At 32.8% G+C, this 23,189-nt stretch overlaps 1 protein-coding gene across 1 annotated transcript in view; it reads left to right on the forward strand.

The window, feature by feature from the left end:
* LOC113519569 (5-hydroxytryptamine receptor) overlaps positions 1-23,189 on the forward strand; it is a 136,008-nt gene that overhangs the window by 66,073 nt on the left and 46,746 nt on the right. Inside the window, exon 2 of the mRNA XM_052901791.1 lies at positions 14,580-14,650. Coding sequence (XP_052757751.1) covers positions 14,605-14,650 — 46 coding nt within the window. The 5' untranslated portion in view covers positions 14,580-14,604. The remainder of the gene's footprint in view (positions 1-14,579; positions 14,651-23,189) is intronic.

The raw sequence follows: 23,189 nt of genomic DNA on the forward strand, positions 1-23,189 counted from the left end.
TTTACGAATATACAGACTTTTACAATAACATATCTCGTATATATATATATATATATATATATATATATATATATATATATATATATTTTTATACTAAATTATTAAGTACCAGAGGGAGACTTTGTACAAAAGTCGATTGCTTGGGTACCTCTGTCCCATTCGTGTTTCTACTGTAAAGCAGTTGTTTGCATACCTGTGTTTCGGTTTGAAGGGTGGGATATGGCGTGAATTTACAGGGTACAGAGGAATAACATCTGAGTCCTCAGGAATGGTATCGTATGGGGGCTATCATGGGCGTAACAGTATACTCTGTTGAGTCCATGGTACTGCTCATGTCTATAGGCGACGGTTACCACTTTCCATCAGGTGGGCCGTCAGCTTGTTTGCCATTCTAAGCTGTATAAAAAAAAGTGCACTTTTAAAATAATATTCTATGAATGAAACTGAACATATTTCCTAAAGAAACATGTGTCGAAAAAAGGAACAATATTTTGATTCGCTCATACTAAAATAACACGTCCACTATCAAATTAATATCAGAGGCCCTGAGTATTATGGCGTGTCTGCATATAGGCGACAATTGCTACTTTCCATCAAGTGGTTTGGGCGTGAAATTATAGGTTACAGAAGCATAACATCATACACCGAGAGGGGGAAGGGATTGTTAATAATGCAGTCTACCAGTCCCATTGCTAGCAATATTTTATGTATTATATTTTTATTTTTTTTATTTTTTGTATATTTATGTCTGTTGTTGTTTATGTGCTGTAAGTAATGTAAATAAATTATCTATCTATCTATCAATATGCATTGTCAGATTTACCACCACACTACACTTACACCACACCCACCTACCTGGAAACCATCACGCTAAATTCCAGGTGTATTCATCACGATGGTCTAACTGGCCTGTCTTTTCATTCTCACCTACTGTCCCTCACTGGTGCCTCGATAGTATATACCGTTAACGCAGGTGGTATTACCATTCCATTATCATCTATTAAAAAAAAACATCATACACCTGGAATGTCAACACACACAATAATGGCGATGGTAATGAGCCATTTAAGATGCCTAAGAATAAACAAACAAACTCACAGATATCATCAGCATCATTGCCTTGCCTTCAACCTTAGAATGGAGAGAAATAATTAACATTGTGACTGGTCAAGGCGTAAAGGAAAAATAATAAGACTGAAAAAGGGGGGAAACAGAGGCTAAAGATCAATTTAAACGCAGTATAAATAATAATAAATTCTTATAATAAACTTATTCTATATCATTATCATATCAGCTTTTAGCTGTCCACTGCTGAACATAAGTCCTTAGGGGATTTCGCCATTAGTTGCCACGCTTGGCAGACGGATTGGCAACCGCAGTTAGGCTTTAGAGATGTTTTAAGAGGGACGCTGCTGCCCATCCTTCGCTCTGCCTAAGTCGCCTATTACAACACCCACGGAAAGGAAGGGATGGCCTATTCTATGCCGGGATCACACGGCGACACTTACTATATATATATATATATATATATATATATATATAATACTTATTAGATTTTGGTGCAACTTTTAAACTTTCCCGTATGATATTGTTAAGAAATCATAGGAATAATCATGGAAGTTAAAATATTAACAAAATTTTCAATCTCATTTTAATTTTATTAAGCAAAAATAACAATACTGTACAATAAATACTGTTTTTAGAAGATCCCCGAATCCAATATTTTAGACGAATATTGCTTAGAAAATTGTTTTCAACGAGTTTTTGACGGTCCAATCTCTCTTAGGAAATTGTTACGACAAATTTTATGGCATCATTTTTGAAATAGCTATACCCTACGACATAAAACGTGATTGGAATTTTTTTTTCTTTATGTAAATATGGCCTTTTTTATTAATTTACTAGCTATGTCCTGTGGCTTTGCCTGCATGTATCAGTAAGTACATAAAGTGTTATATGTACTAAGTTAGGACATTTTTACCCGTGTATTAAATTTCATTCAAATCCATTCAGTAGTTTTTGCGTGAAAGAGTAACAAATATCTATCCATTATTACAAACTTTCGCATTTATAATATTAATAGGATTCAATCTTAGATTATATAGATAGAGCGTCTCCATAGAAATGCTTCGAGAAAAGCGGGTCAAATTTTTCATATAATTTTGCGCAATAAATTATGATTCTTTTATTTAGTATTTTTTGTATCTTTTAAAATGAGTAATTACTCATTTTATGTATTAAATAATTAAATATAGATACATCCAGATACATTATGTGCGTAAGTACGTAATAGAACACTAATAAAAAACGAGTTAGCTAATTTGACAACTAGCTGACAAAAAGTTGAGCCGTTTTTTAGACTCAATGCTCTATCTAAGGATTCAATGTTACAAGAAATAATGTAAGATCAATTGTATCAAGACATAAAGAGAGATCGTATTTTGATTTAAAAACTAAACTACTCAACTAATTTTAATAAAATTTCTATACGATTAGTCTGTACGTAAATTCTTGCAGATAATTTTTTTTTTAAATCGATCTATCAATGACAGAGATCTGAGGTAAGAAACATAAAAAAATACCATAACCAAATTGAGAACATACTTCTTTTTTGAAATCGGTTGAAAATAATAGTCATACTGTTGTAACAAGATTTATATTTATTTACATCGAATAACAATACATGTCTTTATTTCAAAATCTTACAATTTTATTTGTTTTTTTTTTCATATATTATTATGTCTTTACCAGTTCTAAACCAATATTGATAATAATTTTCGCAATAAACAGTTTACTCCCGTGTTGAAACTATATTAATTTAAATCACTATTCTTTAAATGTTTTCTATGGAAACTTTATAAGTAACGGTAATTACCTTGAGTAACAATTTATTTATTAATTTATTTAGACATATCAACAATACAAGTACATTTACAGCATCTGTGCATCTTCTACTTCTTAATCTTCCTTTCCCGTAAATGTCGTAAAAGGCGACTAAAGGAAGACAAGGGATGGGCAGCGTTGCTCTTGAAATATCTCCAAAGCCTAACTGCAGTTGCCAATCCACCTACCTAGAATGGCAACTACTGGCAGAACCCCCCCAAGGGAGAGGCTTATATTCAGCAGTGGACAGTCAAAAGCTGATATGATGACGATTAATAAAACCCCAAAAAACAACAATAATCATTACTCTAATTTCCTTTCGAATTCCTTAAAAAATGTAACAAATTCTCGACGTAAGTAAACTCTAATATTAATATGAAATACGCTAACATTTCACACAACGGCGTCCTTGCATCGATAACTTTCAATGCATAAGTCAGCTTGTTAGCGCAGCTCAATGCTGACTGTGCGGGTGTCAAGTCAATTTTCCTTTAATATTTCATGGCCTTTACCACAAACATATTTTGTCTGTGATATTTATTTTACTCGGACGTCATAGAAAAGAGGCGCCATCTATATATAATTTTGAATATCTATCTATTTGAATATTTAAATATTTATTTGCAATAAACATGGTAAATATACATATAAAAATACATATTAATTTGTAAGACTCGTTGAAATGAAATTAAAGGGAAATAATATAAAGCAAATATGACAACATTACATGTTGTTGTCATATTTGAAGAAGAACCGACAACTGATGAGAAAGAAAGATTCTTTAGTGGCAACCCCGTACGGACAAATGTAGTGTAGGACGACCCCCTACTAGATGGAGTGACCACTACAAATGCTTTGCAGAAAGAGAGTGGATACAGGTGGCTCAAGACTGTTCCTTATGGCAGTCTATGGGAGAGGCGTCCAACAGTGGACAGATAATGGCTGAAATAATGATGATGATGACAACAATGACAGATTATTACCTATTAAAGGTAACTAAAAAAAATTTCAAAGCCATTTCTTGTAACTATGTCACATCCATTATTTAGTAACTATGTCAGATAATCTTGTTTGTGACATTGTCATGTCCACCATGTTTGTGTCTTTATCACATCCACTTATTAGAGAATTTGTCAGTAAAACCTGTTTATGGCATTGTCATAACCATATTAGGATGTGACATCCACATTTTTTTTTCTAACATTAGTGTTACTTTGTCACTTACATTTATTTTTGCTTTTTACGTTGTATGGTTTATAAGAGACGAGAACTAACGCGATCTTTTAAATTAACTATGATAATTTAGCTTTGTTATCTCGACATTCTACCCAGGTTACACTAGCCATGGTCACGAGTAGACTGATGCAGGTTATCTCTTATGAATCATAAACCTTCATTTATTTTGTAATCAATTATTGGATATAATACTCATGAGTCAATACGCATGTTTAAATAAATTCAAGTTCTCTTCACGGTATAGATATTCACTGAGATACGATCAATCTATGCGCTAAATCTGAATCAAATCTATTCATAATTAAGTAACAAACATACAAAGTTTTAATTGAAATTTCACCCCTTTGAAGGGTAATTTTCTAAACTTTCTATAGCTTTTGCATCCGTACCCAACTAACTAAATATATCTTTGTGTTTGGATCCTTTAGACAACTACTTTCAAATGAAAATAGTTTTCTTCCAGTTGGTGACCACATAGTCGTCTCTTCTGTAACATATGTATATATAGTTATGTTTGACTTACAAGTACATCTGCATTCTATTTAATGACCTGTTTATTAAATTAATTAGTACTGTTATAAAACTTGTGTTACCCATACATTGAAACTGATTCTAAAGGAATTGGAACTTCTCAAAATGTATCTCTTAATATTAACAAACTAACAAACATTATATTAACAACTTGAATTTTTTATTCTATACATAAATTTTGAGAAATAACGCTTCTGAATAAAGCGAATCTGTGGTCAAGTTATGAACAAAATTTGAGTCCAAATTTTGTTGTTATCCAGTTTAATTTTTTTAATATCTATGTTTATTTATTATTAGCTGACTTGATCATCAGTCATACTCGCAAAAGAATGCTTCTTGTAATGTACTAATCTGCCCATATTATTCACTGCTTACTCCTGATTGTAAAATTTTATTTTGAATAATATACTATATACGAGTATAAATAAAACTTAATGCCAATTATAGTCGATGTGCTCATACAAATATAAAGTCATCTAATAAATAAATAAATTGAAAAAAGTGACTACTGTTTTTCCGGATTTCACTCAGCAAATAACAATATTCCGAACTTAGTAAAGATTCATCGAAGATAACGATTAAAAAGAGCTTATAATTAAGTTTAAATAAAAATTATTATAATACTGTTATCATTGATTCAATATGGCGCCTTGAACTGTCAAAAACATTAAAAATTTAACAATTGTGTCTTTGCAACTGTCACGCCCACTCACTATTGGATAAGATTACTAATAATTGAAATTTGTTCTAGGCAGACTGGATCTAAACTGACTAAGCTAAAAATATACAGACTGGAATAAAAAAACGGGTCATTTTAAAACCGTTAATCTCTGTCTACGCTTTTAGATCACGAACTTAATAAGCCTACTAACTTTGTTGGCACAATGCCCGTGGTTCGTGTGGAATTTGCGTCTATTTTCATTTTGTAATATTGAATTATAGATAGTAATAATCGCCAATAGAGATTAATGAAAAAATTGAATGATTCTCATATTGTAACTATTATTACAAACCCATGACACTACCTTTAAAATATACCACTTTAATAGAAGTGTCATTGATCTTATAAATAGATGTATAGATACTCTTTATTGATCCCTACAAAAGATTACAGTAATGAACTTTGTAAAAATACTACAAGTAAATAATAATAATTACAAGAAAAAGCTACTAACCAATGACACTACCATTAAAATATGCCACTTTAATGAAGGTGTCATTGATCTTATAAATAGATATATAGATACACTTTATTGCTTCCTTAAAAGATAACAGAATTAAACTTTGTAAAAATACTAATAATTACAAGAAAAGGCTATTAACCAATGACACTACCATTAAAATATGTCAATTTAATAGTAGTGTCATTGATCTTATAAATAGATATATAGATACACTTTATTGTTCCCTCTAAAAAATTATTAAAAAATACAAACAATTACAAAAAAAAGGTCATACTGAGTAAAACAATGGGCGGCTTTATTGCTAAATGCGATCTTTTCCAAGCAACCTTTGGATGGAGAGGAGTAATTATAAACAGTTTGATCGAGGGCGCGATAAAATCCTATCCTTTTATTTATTACTATAGTTGCTTATTTATTTATTTATTTAACTTAGAAAACCATATAATGTTTCGCCTAAGGCTTTATAAAGCATCCCTGGGGTATACGAAATGTTGTTTTGTAATTTAACAAGGAGAATTTGAAAAGAGTGGTACTGAGTTTACCTCATACTGTGTTTATGTTTAGACCATTTCATTCAATTATCGACTATGAATCTAAGATAAATTTGTTTAGTTTCTGTTCTATTAGTGAAGACTTATACAGATAGGTCGATAGAACTTTGGAGTGGAGGGAAAGATGCAACTAGCTGCAATTGATATTTTTTTTAAATATAGAACAAACTTGGTTACATAAGTTTAGCTCAGAGCAATAGTTTAACGGCCTTTAGACGTGATGTAAATTTTCGTTATTAATTTCTAAAAATTGTTAACGTTATGTTTGCCTGAAAGAGCAAAAGAACTTGAACGAGCCCTGGCACGATGACTTTCACATTTATCCGTGAATACCAACACGAGAGAAGTATATTTCAGTCACGGAATCTATTAGATAGATAGGTACTTTCTGATTTCAATACATTTACATTTTCTTGTAGCTAATAGATATTGGGTCTTACGATTTAAACGAGCGCTTTTTAATCCCAAAGCCTGTGTGCTGCAAATACTAAATAGATAGTAAACATATCGAAATACTTATTTTAATACGTTATTAATTTAAATAAAATTTTAATCAGACGTTATTTACGTCAGCTTATAATATCGACATATATTAAATATGTAACGTATTGTTATTGATTGGTTTTTTTTAACATAATATTATAATTTTGTTATTATTACTTGAATAAATAGTTGGTGTAATGTTAAATCACTTATATGTATGTATTAAATGTAATGTATCTTGTACCCAATAATAATTTTGCATGCTTTAGACTCTAAGGCGAACATTTGTACTTCACAATGGATCAATATCTGTAAAAAAACAATGTTCTGGCAAATAAAGAAATCTAATCTAATAGACTAGTAATGCAGACTTTAATTTGCATGTTTTTTTTTTATACAACTTAGAATGTCAAACAAGCTGACGGCCCACCTGATGGAAAGTGGTAACCGTCGCCTATAGACATGAGCAGTACCATGGACATAACAGAGTATACTGTTTCGCCCATGATACCCCCCATGCGTTGCCATTCCTGAGGACTCAGGTGTTATTCCTCTGTACCCTGTAAATTCACGCCATATCCCACCCTTCAAACCGAAACACAGCCATGCAAACACAACTGCTTTACGGTTGAAACACGAATGGGACAGAGGTACCCAAGCAATCGACTTTTGTACAAAGTCTCCCTCTGGTACGCATGTATCACAAATAAATAATCTTGAATCGATAAAAAATTAATAAACACGTATAGAATACTTATAGGGCAGGGTAAATTCAGTAATTGCCCGAGGCGGCTAAAATTAGAGGTGACTATGAAGGGACAAATTAAAACTGAACATATTAAATACATATTTGTCTTACTAATTCAATATTTTTTTTAATGGATGATAATGGTATGGTAACCCCACCCGCGCTATCGGTATACACCGGCGGGGCACCAGTGAAGGATGATAGGTGAAGAAATGAAGTAGGTCAGTTAGCCCATCGTGACGAATTCAACAAGAATTGTTCACGATGGTTTCCAGGAGGTACCACGTGGAGGTAGACCTAATAAGGCATATTGCTAGCAATGGGGCTGTCAAACTCCATTACTAACAATCCCTTTCCCCCAATTCAATATATTTTTTTTACATTTTCTAGTAGCTAATAGATATTGAGTCTTAGACTTGAACCAGCGCTTTTTAATCCCAAAGTCTGTATGATACAAATACTAAACAGGTGGTAAACATATCTAAATGAGTATTTTAATATCTTACTAATATAATAAAACTGTAACTAGACTATGTTTGCACATGGGAGATATTTAAAATTGTGCCAAAAGGTGCTAAAATATTTTTTTTAGAAATGTTGTCCGTTTTTGTTTGTTACGGCATTACGCAAAAAGTACCTACTGGACTAAATTGGATGTGTTTTTCAAAATGTGTCTGTATATATAAACGTTCAACATCGCACAGAAGATACTGTACCTAACTGGATGCAGTTACCAACTACTGGCAAAACCCCTCAAGGAGGATGCTTATGTTCAGCAGTGGACAGTTAAAGGCCGACATGATGATGATGATGATAAGATGATTAAGAGTAATTTATAATTATATATATAATATATATTAATACATAAGAATATTGGACGCCTAAGAATCGCCTGAAATTTCGTTTTTCAGACACGTTTAGATACTAATTACCAGATTTTCAACTAAATTACAAAAGCAGTTCGAACTAAGCTTTATTGCTCAACTGTTTTACATAAAGAACCTTGTCTGTCTGCGAGCAAATGCAAATTAAAAAACGGTAATATATTAGATAGATACCCTTTATTGTTTCTTCCAAAAGATTACAACTGTAAACTTATTATAGATATAAGCAATTACAAGAAATAATCACAATGAGAAAACAATGGGCGACCTTATCGCTAAAAGCGATCACTTCCAGGCAACCTTTGGATGGAGAGGAGTAATAATAAACATATAATATATAATATATCATGTAATTTTCCAAAGATGTTCTCCTCTAGGTATAGGCAGCGTCCCACTTAAAACACCCCCCAGGCTTGCGGTTACCAATCCGCCTGCCAAGCGTGGCAACTACTAGAAAAACCCCTAAAGGGGAGGGCTTATGTTCAGCAGTAGACAGTTAAATGATATGGCTGATAGAATTCTCCTCTAGTGATCTGTCCATTACTAGAATCAGGCTAAAACGGGTAAGCGACTCCAACCTCCAAAGCCACTGCAGTTTCTGCCCGTAATTCCATCCTCTACAATTATGGTATTTTGGCCAATGTCCACAACGATTTATGGAGGAAAGAGAAAACTCCCTTTTCTTCATTCATTTGTTAATTTTTTTTATCCACTCTCAACGTCTCCCTCTTTTCCACCTAATCCTTTCCTCCATGCCATAGGTAGTGGATACCACCAACAAGTGCATTCCTAAGAAAGGTTGATGTCAAGCAGGCGGCTAGTCATGTAACTCAAAGCCAAAATCTAGTGTAATATAAATAAAGTTATATTATGCCGGTCTCAAATAATGAAGATAAAGACAGAGAGAAAATGAAGATTTTGTATAAAACTCTAAACTTCATATCATTATTGCTAAAACAATATATCTTATATATAAAAATCTTATATCTCTTTTTGTGGGTGAACTCCTCCGAAACGGTTTGACCGATTTTTATGATTTTTTGAATATATATTCAGTATGAGAATAGGTCGTAAAGTATATTTCAGACCGCTTGGTAATTAGGATGTTCCTATTCAGAAGAAATTATTTATATTACAGAACATCGTTTGCCAAGTCAACTAGTATGTGTATATGCCTTGATCAAGTGGTAAGATAAGAAAGGAAATAAAAAAATATAGTCACATATCGATAAATATATTTGACGTCACTATTAAAATAATTTTGAATTTAGAACATGTAAAACATCACATGTATCACCTGTGTGAGTGTGGGAGAAATATAAAATAAAATATAAAAAATGCAAAGAGATAATTTTAAATTTGGAACATGTACAACCACACAGTACATATCTGTGTGAGTGTGCGAGGTGTGAAATAGTGATGAGCCGCGGAAAACCCGATTCGATATACTGATTCGGCGTCTACTCGATAAAGCGCCTAAATATTTTACGCTACCGCTCGCTATTGGAATCCAACCGACGAATAATAGCGGTACATTAATCTCACACGAGTTATATATTGGCGAATTTCGTAAACCCTATTCTCTTCTATGATGTATTCGCATCGATTTTACGTGAGATTAAATGTAAATATATTTTATATGACAATTTTTGAATCCAATTTTGTTGTTTTTATACTACTATGTTATTAGTTATTATTGCAACTTTATTTATGTGACCGAAATAAGTTAATCATTTGAAATAAAAATTAATCTATACTTACAATAAATCTGTAGAGAGGTCAATTCTGTACATGAAATATATTTCCAAAATAACTATCAGCGGGTGATTAGTGATCGATTCTGATACCAAAAATGCATTCAGTAAAATTTTTGTCTGTCTGTCTGTATGTTCGTTATAGAAACAAAAACTACTCGACGGATTTTAACGAAACTCGGTACATTATTCTACATACTCCTGGGCACGTTATAGTATACTTTTCATCATGCTACGATCAACAGGAGCAGAGCAATGAAGGGAAATGTCCGTCGCATGTGCAGCTTTAATGGGCACTTTTTAAAATGTAAAAATGTCCACCCGTGCGAAGTCGGAACGGGCCACTAGTGTCAAATAAATAATAGTAACTTCCTTCAACGCCGTGTGGTCCAGGCATAGAATGAATCACTTCTTTCTTTCCCATAAATATCATAACAGGCGATAAGGGACAGAATTTTAACGGTCGAGGAATAGGCAGCAGCGTCCCTCTTAAAACTGCAGTTAGGTTTTGGTGATCAAAACCTAACTGCAGTTGCCAATCCACTTGCCAAGCGTGGCTGCTACTGGCAAAATCCTCCAAGAAGGAGGCCAGTATTATATAGTGGACGGTTAATGGCTGATATGATGATAATAATGATGAATGTCATTCATCCCAAATACAACCTGTATGCCAAATTTCATGACGATTGTTAAAGCCATTAAAACCCCATGGAGCAACACAATATTTATTATAAAGAAGGACATAGATTTCTTTTTACCTCAGTCAATCAATATATTTTTTTTTTTACCACAGGGAGATTTTGTACAAAATTCATTTGCTTGGGCACCTCTGTCCCATTCGTGTTTCTACCGTGAAGCAGTTGTTTGCATGGCTGTGTCTAAGTTTGAAGGGTGGGATATGGCAGTGAATTTACAGGGTACAGAGGAGTTAAACCTGAGTCCTCAGGAATAGCAACGCATAGGAGTTATCATTGGCGAAACATTATACTCTGTTATGTCCATGGTACTGCTCATGTCGACGGTTACCACTCTCCATCAGGTGGGCCGTCAGCTTATTTGCCATTCTATGTGGCTTAAAAAAAATGTATCTTGGTCACACGATCGAAATGATGGAGTGATTTAAGGCAAGTGTTTTAAAATACATATTTGAATACTTATGTTCATTCAAAAAAGCATTTTTCGTTGTATTTTTAAATTTCCATACAAAATAATATAATACGGTCCGTATCATAAATTTGAAGCTTTCCTGTATTCATCTGTGCCACGATAGCTCCCGAACAGGGTCGAAAACGGTTAATGAACCGATACGAATGCGGCTTTTTCGATAAGCGAATTGTTTTTCAATATTTTTGAACCGCACACGCATACTTGATCCCAAAAGATTCGCGATACGCAAATACATTTTCCTTATCTAAAAAACAACCCGTGCTTATCACAAAATTGGTAAAGTCGGGTAAAAAAAAAATATATTATAATAATCCTTATTACAATAGAATAGAATATTGTTTCGAAGAAAATTTATTTTGAAGCAATTTTGTAGTCATTTTTTATAATTTTACCCAATCCAATTAGGAATGAAATTTCAGTTGAGAAGAATAAACAAGAATCTCAGTTGTCGCTTTCTAGGGTTCTGTATCAAAAAAATACTAATGAACCCTTATACTGTGACTTCGTCCATATTTCTGTCTGTCCGTCACAGCGCTATATCTCAACAACTATTATTATTATCGATGTAAAATTTGGAATAGTATCACAAATCATCATATTGTAATAAAACTAAATAAAAAAATATTTTCTTTTTTAGAATATGAAAATTAAAATAAAAGTAATTTTATGTCGTATATACGAATATTGATGTACAGAACCCTTGGTGTGTGAACACAAACTGCCAAATGTTTCAAAATCATATAAATTTATATAATAAAAATGAAATTGAAACTAAGAAAAAAAGTCGTTTAAAGTAAACTGATTCCTACAATATTCGTTCACGAGTATGACGAACTACTCAGTCATCATTTTATTCAACTACAAGTATATTATAATAATTATTAACATATTTTAAAGTAATCATATTACTTAAAATTATATTTTATATAAATTGTAATGATTTAACTGATGTTTCTAAGCTAATCTTAATGGTCATCATCGCCATATCAGGCGTTAACTGTCCACTGCTGAACATAAACCTACCCCCTGGGGGGTTTTGCTAGTAGTTGCCATGCTTGGTAGGCGGATTGGCAACCGCAGTTAGGCTTTATAGATCTTTTAAGAGGGACGCTGCTGCTCATCCTTTGCCTTCCCTTAGTCGCCTCTTACGACACCCACGGGAAAGGAAGGGGTGGCCTATTCTATGCCTTGTATTCTCTATCTATGTTTATGCGTAATCCCAATAGTAACAGAAAAAAAAATTTAATGGTAAAAATACATATATAGACTAAATATAATGTAAGATAATGCAAAATAGACAAAAAATATTTTAGGGAATGGATACAATTTTTTTTTATGCAACTTAGAATGGCAAACAAACTGACGGCCCACCTGATGGAAAGTGGTAACCGTCGCCTATAGGATGAGCAGTACTATAAACATAACGAGTATACTGTTTCGCCCATGATACCGCCCATACGTTGCCATTCCTGAGGACTCGGGTATTATTACTCTGTACCCTACAAATTCACTGCCATATCCCACCCTTCGAACCGAAACACAGCCATGCAAACACAACTGCTTCACGGTAGAAACTCAAGAGGTGCCCAAGCAAACGACTTTTGTACAAAGTCTCCCATATTAATTGAATGATAAAATTCCTTGATAGTGATATGCCAAAAGGAACGTACATTGTATATTAATAAAAGCTAATCCTGAAGTCACACATTGTAAATACATATTCACACAGTAATCCCATTATAATATTATTATTCGACGTCGTTATTCTACTTTGTTATGGATATACTTACCCAACATTAAGTTATCCCATCAAAAACATTAAAATATGAAAAATGTATGCTTACTCGTACGTCGCAACTTTGCCAACATAATTTATGAGAACCTCACAGCCAAGTTTATAATTTTCATAACATTGACTAGTCTAGTATGTTATAAATATTTCACACACAATCAGTTGCCATTCAAAAGCAAGTTAACGTTTTATAAATTAAAAAAATTATACGATCAAAATTAAAGTTATAAAATATACGTATGTATATATAATTAATGAGGGATCTCGGCGGAGATTACAATGCTACAAAGAAAATAAAATAATTTTAACAGTAAATAAATGTTGATATTAGCATTTATTACATTATATTAAAGTGTCATTTTAATAAGTCAGTAAGCTACACGCGCATTCTATAGAAGGCAGTAGGCTATACACGCATTCCATAGAACGCGGTCGACTACACACGCATTTCACGAAATGCAGTCGACTACGTGCGCTTTCTGTAAAACGAACGAACGCTCGAATCACTGCACTACGCATCAATTCTTCAACGTTTACAATTGATTTAAATCTTATATTCCTAAGAAACAAAACTACTTTTTCCATATATCATACATATACAAAAAATTTTAACTTATTTACCGTAATCCTTTATAAATAAAAACTATAATATTTCTTGATATTTTTAAAATATATATTCCTTAATGTATTTATTTTTATTTATTTTTTGGAAAACGTACAGCTGAATTACAGTCAATACATAATCAAATTTATATCTATGTTAATCCATGAATCGTTTTCACATTCGCATAATAACACAATTGATCGGTTTTTATATATGCAAAATATATAAATACATACATACACACACATATACATACATACATATATACACACACACACATACATACACACATAACATGTATGTATGTATAGATTACATAAGTACCTACATTACATTGGCCATTTTTTCAGAGGTATCTTACAAATACGAACTAGTTCATTTATCATAGCGTGTGAAAAGGTTAATGTGTCGGATCACCTTCGCTTAGACCTTTTTAAACTCAAGGGAGCGTTCGATGCTCCCGTTAAAACTTTTCATTGATAATGTTTATTTAATATAGATACAAACTTTACAAACTCAATGACCTTTTTTATAAGATAAAATTGAATGGAAGACCTCCGCCTGCGTTATTGACATACATAAAATATCTTACCAACTATAAATGATATTATCATTATCATACCAGCCTTTAACTGTTCACTGCTGAACATAAGCCTCACCCTTGGGGAGTTTTGTCAGTAGTGATATATGATGATGACGACAATGATTGTACGTTCTAAGTTTTTAAAGAGTTACACATTTTTATATATGTATTTTTTTCAGGAGGGCGAGCGACAACGGTGCTAACATGAATGCTACCCAAATACTCACACGCGGGCTCAACCAAACTAACAGTGAGTACTGTTAATTATCAGATACCTAGACCGACCCGACCCGGATTTACACGGGTAAATAAATAGATCTCTATTTTTTTTAATAAAATACAACGCATTTTTCTTTTTTTTTATGCTACAAAGATAGCAAACAAGCATACAGCATGTCCTATAGTGAAAGGTCACTGTAGCCTATGGACGCCTGCAACACTAGAGGTGTCACTTGCGCGTTGCCGATCCTAAAGAAACCATAATTTATATAATACTTTTTGAAGAACCCCATACTGTAGTTTTTAGGGTAAACCTCGGCAGTTAATTTAACTTTCTATGGGTATAAGAATTTTGAAAATCAATTAAGTATTTTTTGAATTATTCCATTACAAATATTTATAAATATAAAATGTTAAAAGGTTTCATAAATATTTATATTTATAAACCTACCTAACTAACTTTATAACCTTTTTCCTCTAACAATAAATTAGATAAAAAGTATTGTTTTAAAAATATATTTTAAGTGACATTCAGAAAGAAGTTCTGATAATCTAATGTTGTTAATCGAAATCAATTTAAAAATATATCTCTCTTCAATTAATAAGGTTTACTTCTATGACCTTTTTTATTATTGTGACGATTAAAGCTACTCTTTATAAAAAAAAGAGAGAGCGAAAAAAGTTCTTTCGTGATTATAAAAAATGTGATTGATAAAATCGATTATGTCGCCAATTCTGAACCGATTTTAATAGACTTATATATTATATTTGGATAATTAATAAGGTTTACTATAATGTCCATTTAGTTTCGTGACGATTAAAGAATTTTTTTTACGAATGAGAGAGCAAATAAAGTTCTTTCGTGATTATGAAAATTGTAATTGACGAAATAGATTTTTTTGAGACCCATGATAGGTGACGATGAAAGCAGTTCAGTTAGCCCATTGTGATGAATTCAACTAGAATTAACCACGATGGTTGCTAGGAGGAACAGCGTGGAAGTCGACCTGATAGGGTGTATTGCTAGCAATGGGTCAGTTAGACCCCATTACTAACGATCCCTTTCCCCCTGACGAAAATGATTATATCGCCAATTTAATTAATAGATATTAATACTATGTTGGTCTCATACGAATTTTGTGACGATACAAGCTACGTTGCCGTTTTTTTATTGCGGAGTAGAAAACTGTGTATTTTTTTTTACCTTTATCATTTTTAGATAAATCAGTCCCTGTATTGGTTTCACAGTTAATATTTTATCTACTTTGCCTACCCACGAAAAGCGAGGAATGAATAAGCATCAATAATTTACCGAGATGTCAAAATCTAATTTTAGTTCAACTAATATAAAAAAAATAAGTTCGTTTGTTAAAAAAAAAAAAAACAAGTAGTAAACAAACTCACGTTCTAACGAGTGCCTTTAACTTAGCCCTTTTTCGGCACATCACCTATTTAGTCGACATACGTCCGTCTAAGGCGGCCCCTACCCACATCTCCGCTCATCCGTGCTCGATATATCACTTTGGTAATTCTTCTTTCATCCATCCATTCCAAATGAGCAACTCAACATTTCTTTCACACACGTCTTCCTAGTCACTCTATCTTACGATATTACTATTTAAAAGTTATTTGTCACAATTATGCCGAATTTGAATATAATATAGTGTAGACGAATGTATTAGATATTTATTTTAAATTATATTAATTTCTTAAACATTTTGTTTCAAAATGTGTACCTACATTTATTAATAACAGACTAAGTACTTTAAAAATAATAAAATTAAAATTGTTATTATACCAAATTTTTCGATAAATTATTCTTGTAGTATGTATAAAATATTAATGTATATAATGTAATTATGTATACTATGAAAACATATTGTCCTACAGTAACATATTATATATATATATTAAATATTATAAATAACTAGCGGCAAGGTACGTGCTTCGCTACGTATAAAGTGATATAATAAAAAACAATCATTTTAACATCAATATCGCTGACAATTTGCTTTAATCGAAGTACGTCTAAAATTAAATGACCGCATGAATGACACAACAACATGCTTGTACTGTTAACACTGAAAAAAGTTTCAATTTGACAGCACAATCTCCATCTTAAAAAAGTTTGAATTTAACACAAAAGTCCCCATTAACAAAATGATCCGCCATTTATTGAATTAATTTGTTACAAAAAATAACATATGATAAATAAAGAACCGCTCGACCGATTTTGTGCAAACTTCACATAAACCATCTACTAAATAGTCCGAACAATGTCTAAACATTCGGTTTGGATAGATGAGCCCGTTCTTGAGTTATAAAATTACAACGAAAAATGGCATTAATTTTTATATATACTCGTACAGATAATATAGTTTTTCTGCATTTGACAAATGCATAGTGCGTTTAATCAGCGTCATGTTTAAAAGTTCATAGCATTAATCTGAGTGACACCATTTTACTAGTTTTCTTTATGTTTATTTTTATTGATATTTTTTATTATCATCAATAGTATAGGTCCTCTACGTGCGTTTTTCAAAGCACTTTCTTCCACGCACAACCACTATTTGGAATCAACTTCCAGCAGCAGTATTCCCGAACCGATACGACATCATAACCTTCAAGTAAAGAGCATATTCCTTTTATAAAGGCCGGCAGCACACCTGCAATGCCGTTAGTGTTGTGGGTGATCGATCATAAGCGGCGGTAGTCACTTACCATCAGATGAGCGGCGTGCTCGTTTGCCTCCTGTGTTGTAAAAAATAATCAAGAATAGAGAGTTAAAATGTTAAAGTGTTTAAATGTTTAAGCACTAAATATTTATTTTACTGAACTTACGTTTTTAATAATTATTTTGCGACATGTGCGTGGACTGAATAACGGTCGGATAATAATGACTAATATGGAAGATCGTAGAACTTCTATTAATAATAATAGTAATCAATTTTCAAATGTTAGTAGCCAAGTGTATAGTAATGGAAGCGGAATTAAACAAAATAATTGCAATCGAGTCACCATAAATAAATACTTTGTTTGAAAAAAAAAAACATAGTATATAGAAGAAAAGTCCTCATGAATATATCCCGAATAGAATAATCATATCCTGACGCAACTTCGCATAAAAGATAGGCTCTCGACAGTCTGCTATCGGAGGATTCTTGGATACTTCGGTCATGTTGCTCGACGACAGTCCGACAATCTGGACAAACTAATGGTTGTAGGCAAGATAGAGGGGAAAAGACCACGCGGACGATCGCCAAATCGATGGTCGGACCAAGTAACCGCCGTTACGGGACTAACAATTGCAGATGCCCTGCGAGAAGCTGAAGGCCGTGCAAAATGGAATAACATCATAAGAGAGGCAACAGACACCTTTCAAAGACACGACCTTCAGTAATGAAGAGGACGAAGAGAGAGAGAGAATAGTCACAGGTATTTATTGATTATTTCCTCTGTGACAGTCGTAACTGCATTTCGCAAAGCACATTAAAATCCAACATGGCAGAGAGAAAATCACCGTCACTCAGTTTAATTTAGTTTATTATATCGATGTTTTCCAATACTGGAGAATTATTTTTTATACCTATTTTTTATACTAGCGGCCCGTCCCAGCGTCGTACGGGTGGACATTTTTACATTTTAAAAATTGGCCATTGACACGCGACGGAAAATTAAAACTGGAGTAACTTCTCCCGTTTTCCCAATATTTTCCTTCACTAGTCTGCTCCTATTGATCGTAGCGTGATGAAAAGTATACTATAACCTGTCCAGGAGTATGAAGAATAATTGTACCAAGTTTCGTTAAAATCCGTCGAGTAGTCTCTCTAATATAGGCTAAAGAATATTTAACTCATACTATACCTGCCCCTGTATAACGGTTGCCAAGTCGATGCTCTCAAAAAGACAATTGGAAAAAATGGCAACTTGCCAGCAACCGATTGAAAGAAGCATGTTAGCGGTCAAAAGAAAACAGCGGAAAAGAATTTTAGAACTGAGCAAACCTTTAACGTTGTGGTTTAAAATTTTTCTTTCGAAATATACTGTAACTAACTTCAACAAGTAGATGTTTTTTTGTTTCGCAAAAAAAGTTACTTCAATTGTGAATCGGCAATTGTGGACCGATTTTGATAATTTCTTTTGCAATCGGGCTTACATTTGTACATTCTTTTTTAATATAAATATCAGAAAAAGAAGAAAAATTTAGGGTTATAGCCCTTACAGGTAGAGAGAGAGGAAGAGATTTTTAATAATGTGGACTACCAGTCTCATTGCTAGCAATTTACCGTAACAAGTCGACCTCCACGGGGTCCCCCCTGAAAACCATCGTGCTGAATTCCAAGTGTATTCATCATGATGGGCTAACTGACCTGCCTTTTTCATTCTCACCTATCATCCCTCACTGGTGCCCCGCCAGCGCATAACATTAGCGCAAACGGAGTTACTTTTCCATTAACATCCATAAAAAAAATATTTATTCTTTATGTATATTTCTATATACATTATAAAAAGAAATTTGGTACAAAAATAATCACTTCAATATTTGGGTCATAATTTATGACGATTCATCTTGTCCGTTTTGTCAACGAAAAAAGGACCAAAAAGTGGACATTTTTTAATTACTAAATAACAAAAGGACAGAAAATAAGTGCAACAAATTTAGTAGCTTCTAATTAATAAACCCTATTATTCTATTACCGTGTGAACTCGGCCTAGAATGAGCCACCTCTTCCTTTCCCGTGGGTGTCGTAAAAGGCGACTAAGAGAACTAAATAGTCGAGAGATAGACAGCAGCAGCAGTCCCTATTAAAACATCACTAATGGCAGACCCTCCCCCCCCCCCCCCAAATACTTATTAATTCTTACTAATAATAAAAATGTGAAAGTGATTTTATTTGTTTATCTTATAGTGCGTTAAGGGCATAATCAATAACTATAGAATTTTGATATATACGTAACATATGGGATATAAAAGACTATTAGCGACTTTTTATCCATTATAGAAATGTAGAACCTACCCCATACTGTAATCTCAAGGGAAAACCCCGGCACGTTTCTTTTCACGAATACAAACAAAAACAGTTTACAAAATATCTCCGTCGGGTCTCTTGACGCAAATATATTTAAAAAAAAAAACTGTAAATTTAACAGAAACTTCTTCATGTTTTCCGCCCGGGGAAGTGTCCTTCATTATAACGTTCCGTTTCACTACACTTTTATTCATTTTCATTCGAACAATTTCCTGGCTCACTAGTGCTAATTAAATTTTCCTAACAAGAAAGACACTCGTAGCGACAATTCTTACCAATAGACGTTTAGGCTCTTTTCAACCGACTTCAAAAGGGGGAGAAGGGATTATTAATAATAGGGGTTAGTAGCTCCATTGCTAGCAATACACCCTGTCAGGTCGACATCTTCGCGGTTTACCTAGAAACTATCGTGTTCTATTCCAGGTGTATTCATCACGATGAGGTAACTGATCTGCCTTTTCACTCTCACCTATCATCCCTTACTGGTGCCGTTAACGCAGGCGAAGTTACCATTACATTAACATACATTAAAAAAACGATTTAAAAATATATATACTCTCAATTCCAATATATTTTTTTTATATTTATTGCCACATAATTCTGTCAATTGTAAATCGGTTTGTTAAAAAATTGTATATATATTATAATACCAGCTATACCCCGCGACCCATACGAATCAGTTTTAATTAGTACATACTAAGTTTGGATATAACCTAACCGTGTACCAAATTTGATTCAAATTCGTTGAGTTTTTGCGCGAAATAGTAACAAACATCCATTCTTATAAACTTATAATATTAATATAAATAAATAGATAAGATATTATGTTAATAAAACCAGTCCTTACTAATATTATGGTTTGTTTGTTTCCCTTTTGATACTTTTATAACTTAATCATTATTTTATTGAACTAGGTGTTATTTTGCGGAAATCCATATCAATAGTTATTTGATCAGAATTATTTTGTTTAATTCCATACACATAATAATGATAGTGGAATTAAACAAAATAATTTCGAACAAATAACTAGTCACTTAACCAATTACTATATAATTTCATGTATTATTATTTCGTTCATGTACTACATATTAATGGTAGGAGAATTAAACAAAATAATTCTAATCAAATAACCAATCACTTGAACAATTGCTATAAAATTTTATGTACATGTACCTACTATATGGGATAGACAAATATATAAACTACTTTGTATCCCGGTAAAAGAACTTACACCGCTCACGAGGACGAAGTTGGTGAAGTAATAAAAATAGACTCTGTATCTACTATTTCAAGTGGCTCTAAAATATTCAGGCAGAAAAGGTTTCACGGCGTATTTGGAAGGAACGATACTATACACATGTCTAGAATACAAACTGCCTATAAATCTGTATTGATATCCCTGAGGAGTACATTTCAATCAAGTTACTTATTTTTCCATTTATATTATACGAGTTGTCGACTAAGGTATTTTTATATAACAACAATATTTCACCCAAAATTTTATCCGCGTTACTAGGTCATGTTTTTTTTACTTAAAATGGCAAATAAGCTGACGGACCGACTAATGGAAAGTTAAACAGTAACATAGATATAACAGAGTATACTGTGATGCTTTTCATGTTTTGCCATTCCTGAGGACGAAAGTGTTATGCTTCCTGTAATCCATAACTGATTTACACCAGAAACACGATTGGTACAGGGATACCCAAGCAGATTACATATTCACTGACAGATAAAAATAGCTTTATCGTTCCTTCTCTATTTTATACAAACAAATTTACAAGTTATAAATTTCATTAGTAAAGATTTTAATCTAAGAAAAGTACCTACCTATATATTACCCTGCAAAATAAGACTGCGTAAACACATACACACTAATAAAAGACGAGACGTTTGAGGAATTTGCACTAGCTTTGCTCGTAAAGTGGAATGGAGCGTCAACGTCAGTGGGTAGAATGGTGTACAAAATTGTAAACAATTACAAACAAAAAAAAAACTAGATAAATTAAAGTTATTTTGTCATATAATAATATTATAATTGTAAATATTTGAAATTAAAAAGAACAAATTGAAATGTTCCTTATTTTGGGAGTGACTTAAAAATAATTAGCCCATCATCAACCAATCAGATCAATTTAATTTCATTTCAATGCTTGTTTTGACTAGCTAATCCTTTTCCTAAATATCCATACTGAAAATTCTAAAATTTAAATTTATTTTTCAAAATAACATTTAATTTCATGACATTATCAAAATAAAATACTACATAAACATTAAAAAAACAAACACCTAAGAGATAAATTTAATAATATAACACCTCAGAATCGACCCAAATGTCTTTAAGTTGGTCAGTTGTGGTCAATAAATGGTGGCTAGTAAATTGTCCCCTCCGCTTACATTTCATTAAAAATTAACGCATTTCCTCAATTAGGTTTGACCTTTCTGAGTTTAATGCATAAAGTTAAAGTAACAAGTTCAAAGTAAATACTATTATTTAGACAAACTCGATGATATAGCCACTTGGGTCAGGAGGGGGGAGGGGGGGAGAAGGAATTGTTAGTAATGACAACTAACAGCCTCATTATTATTAACACATAGACCCTGTCAGTTCGATCTCGACGGTGGTCATCATCATAATCATCATTTTACCCAACTAAACGAACTTAACTAACTAATCTTAACTATCCACTGCTGAACATAAAAAGCCTTCCCCATATGGGAAGTTTTACCAGTAGTTGCCACGCTTGGCAGGCAAGTTGGCAATCTTAGTCAAGCGTTTAGAGATTTTTTAAAAGAGACACTGCTGCCCATCCCTTTACCATTAAGTTCTCTTAGTTGCCTCTTATGACACCCATAGGAGAGGAAGAGGTGGTCTATGCTACGACCACAAAGCCACTCCTGGACAATTCCTACTGAATTTACTATCATCATTACCTGTTAGCCCACTAACGTATACTAATAGCGCAAATGGAATTAACATTTCCTCGTCACCCATTAAAAAAATAACCCTCAAATACCAATAGTTGCGATTGGTTAAACTGACTAAGAACTAATAACTAAACAAACTCACTTACATATGTGTATATAATATTCAGTCGCAGTATCATGCTTTTTAAAGCTAAGTTCATTCTCATTTATTCGTTCTCATTTTGCAATGCCTTCAGACACCAAAACCATAATATCAAGCGTCGAAAACATTTTCAAACTAAAAGAGGTTTACAGTAAATTTGCAAGCGACGAGCTTTGCACGTGATATGAATACAGAACAATACTAGTCCTTTTGATACGCTCGGTGGAAGATTCAATCCAGTGATTTGTTTGATAGCACCGTGTCCCGGCGTGACTTGATTGCGACGAGTGTTGCGGTGAATGTGAGGGTATTGTTATCTAAGATTGATAAAGGTATGTTGATATAGTTTGAATATTGATAGGGTAAGGTATTTATAAATATATGAATATATAAATAAAATAATAAAAATATCAGCACATCACATCATATCATATCATACTATATCACATCATTATCATATATCACATTAC

This window comes from Galleria mellonella, unplaced genomic scaffold, assembly GCF_026898425.1.
Source record: "Galleria mellonella isolate WM207_F2 unplaced genomic scaffold, CSIRO_AGI_GalMel_v1 utg80, whole genome shotgun sequence".
NCBI lineage: Eukaryota > Metazoa > Arthropoda > Insecta > Lepidoptera > Pyralidae > Galleria > Galleria mellonella.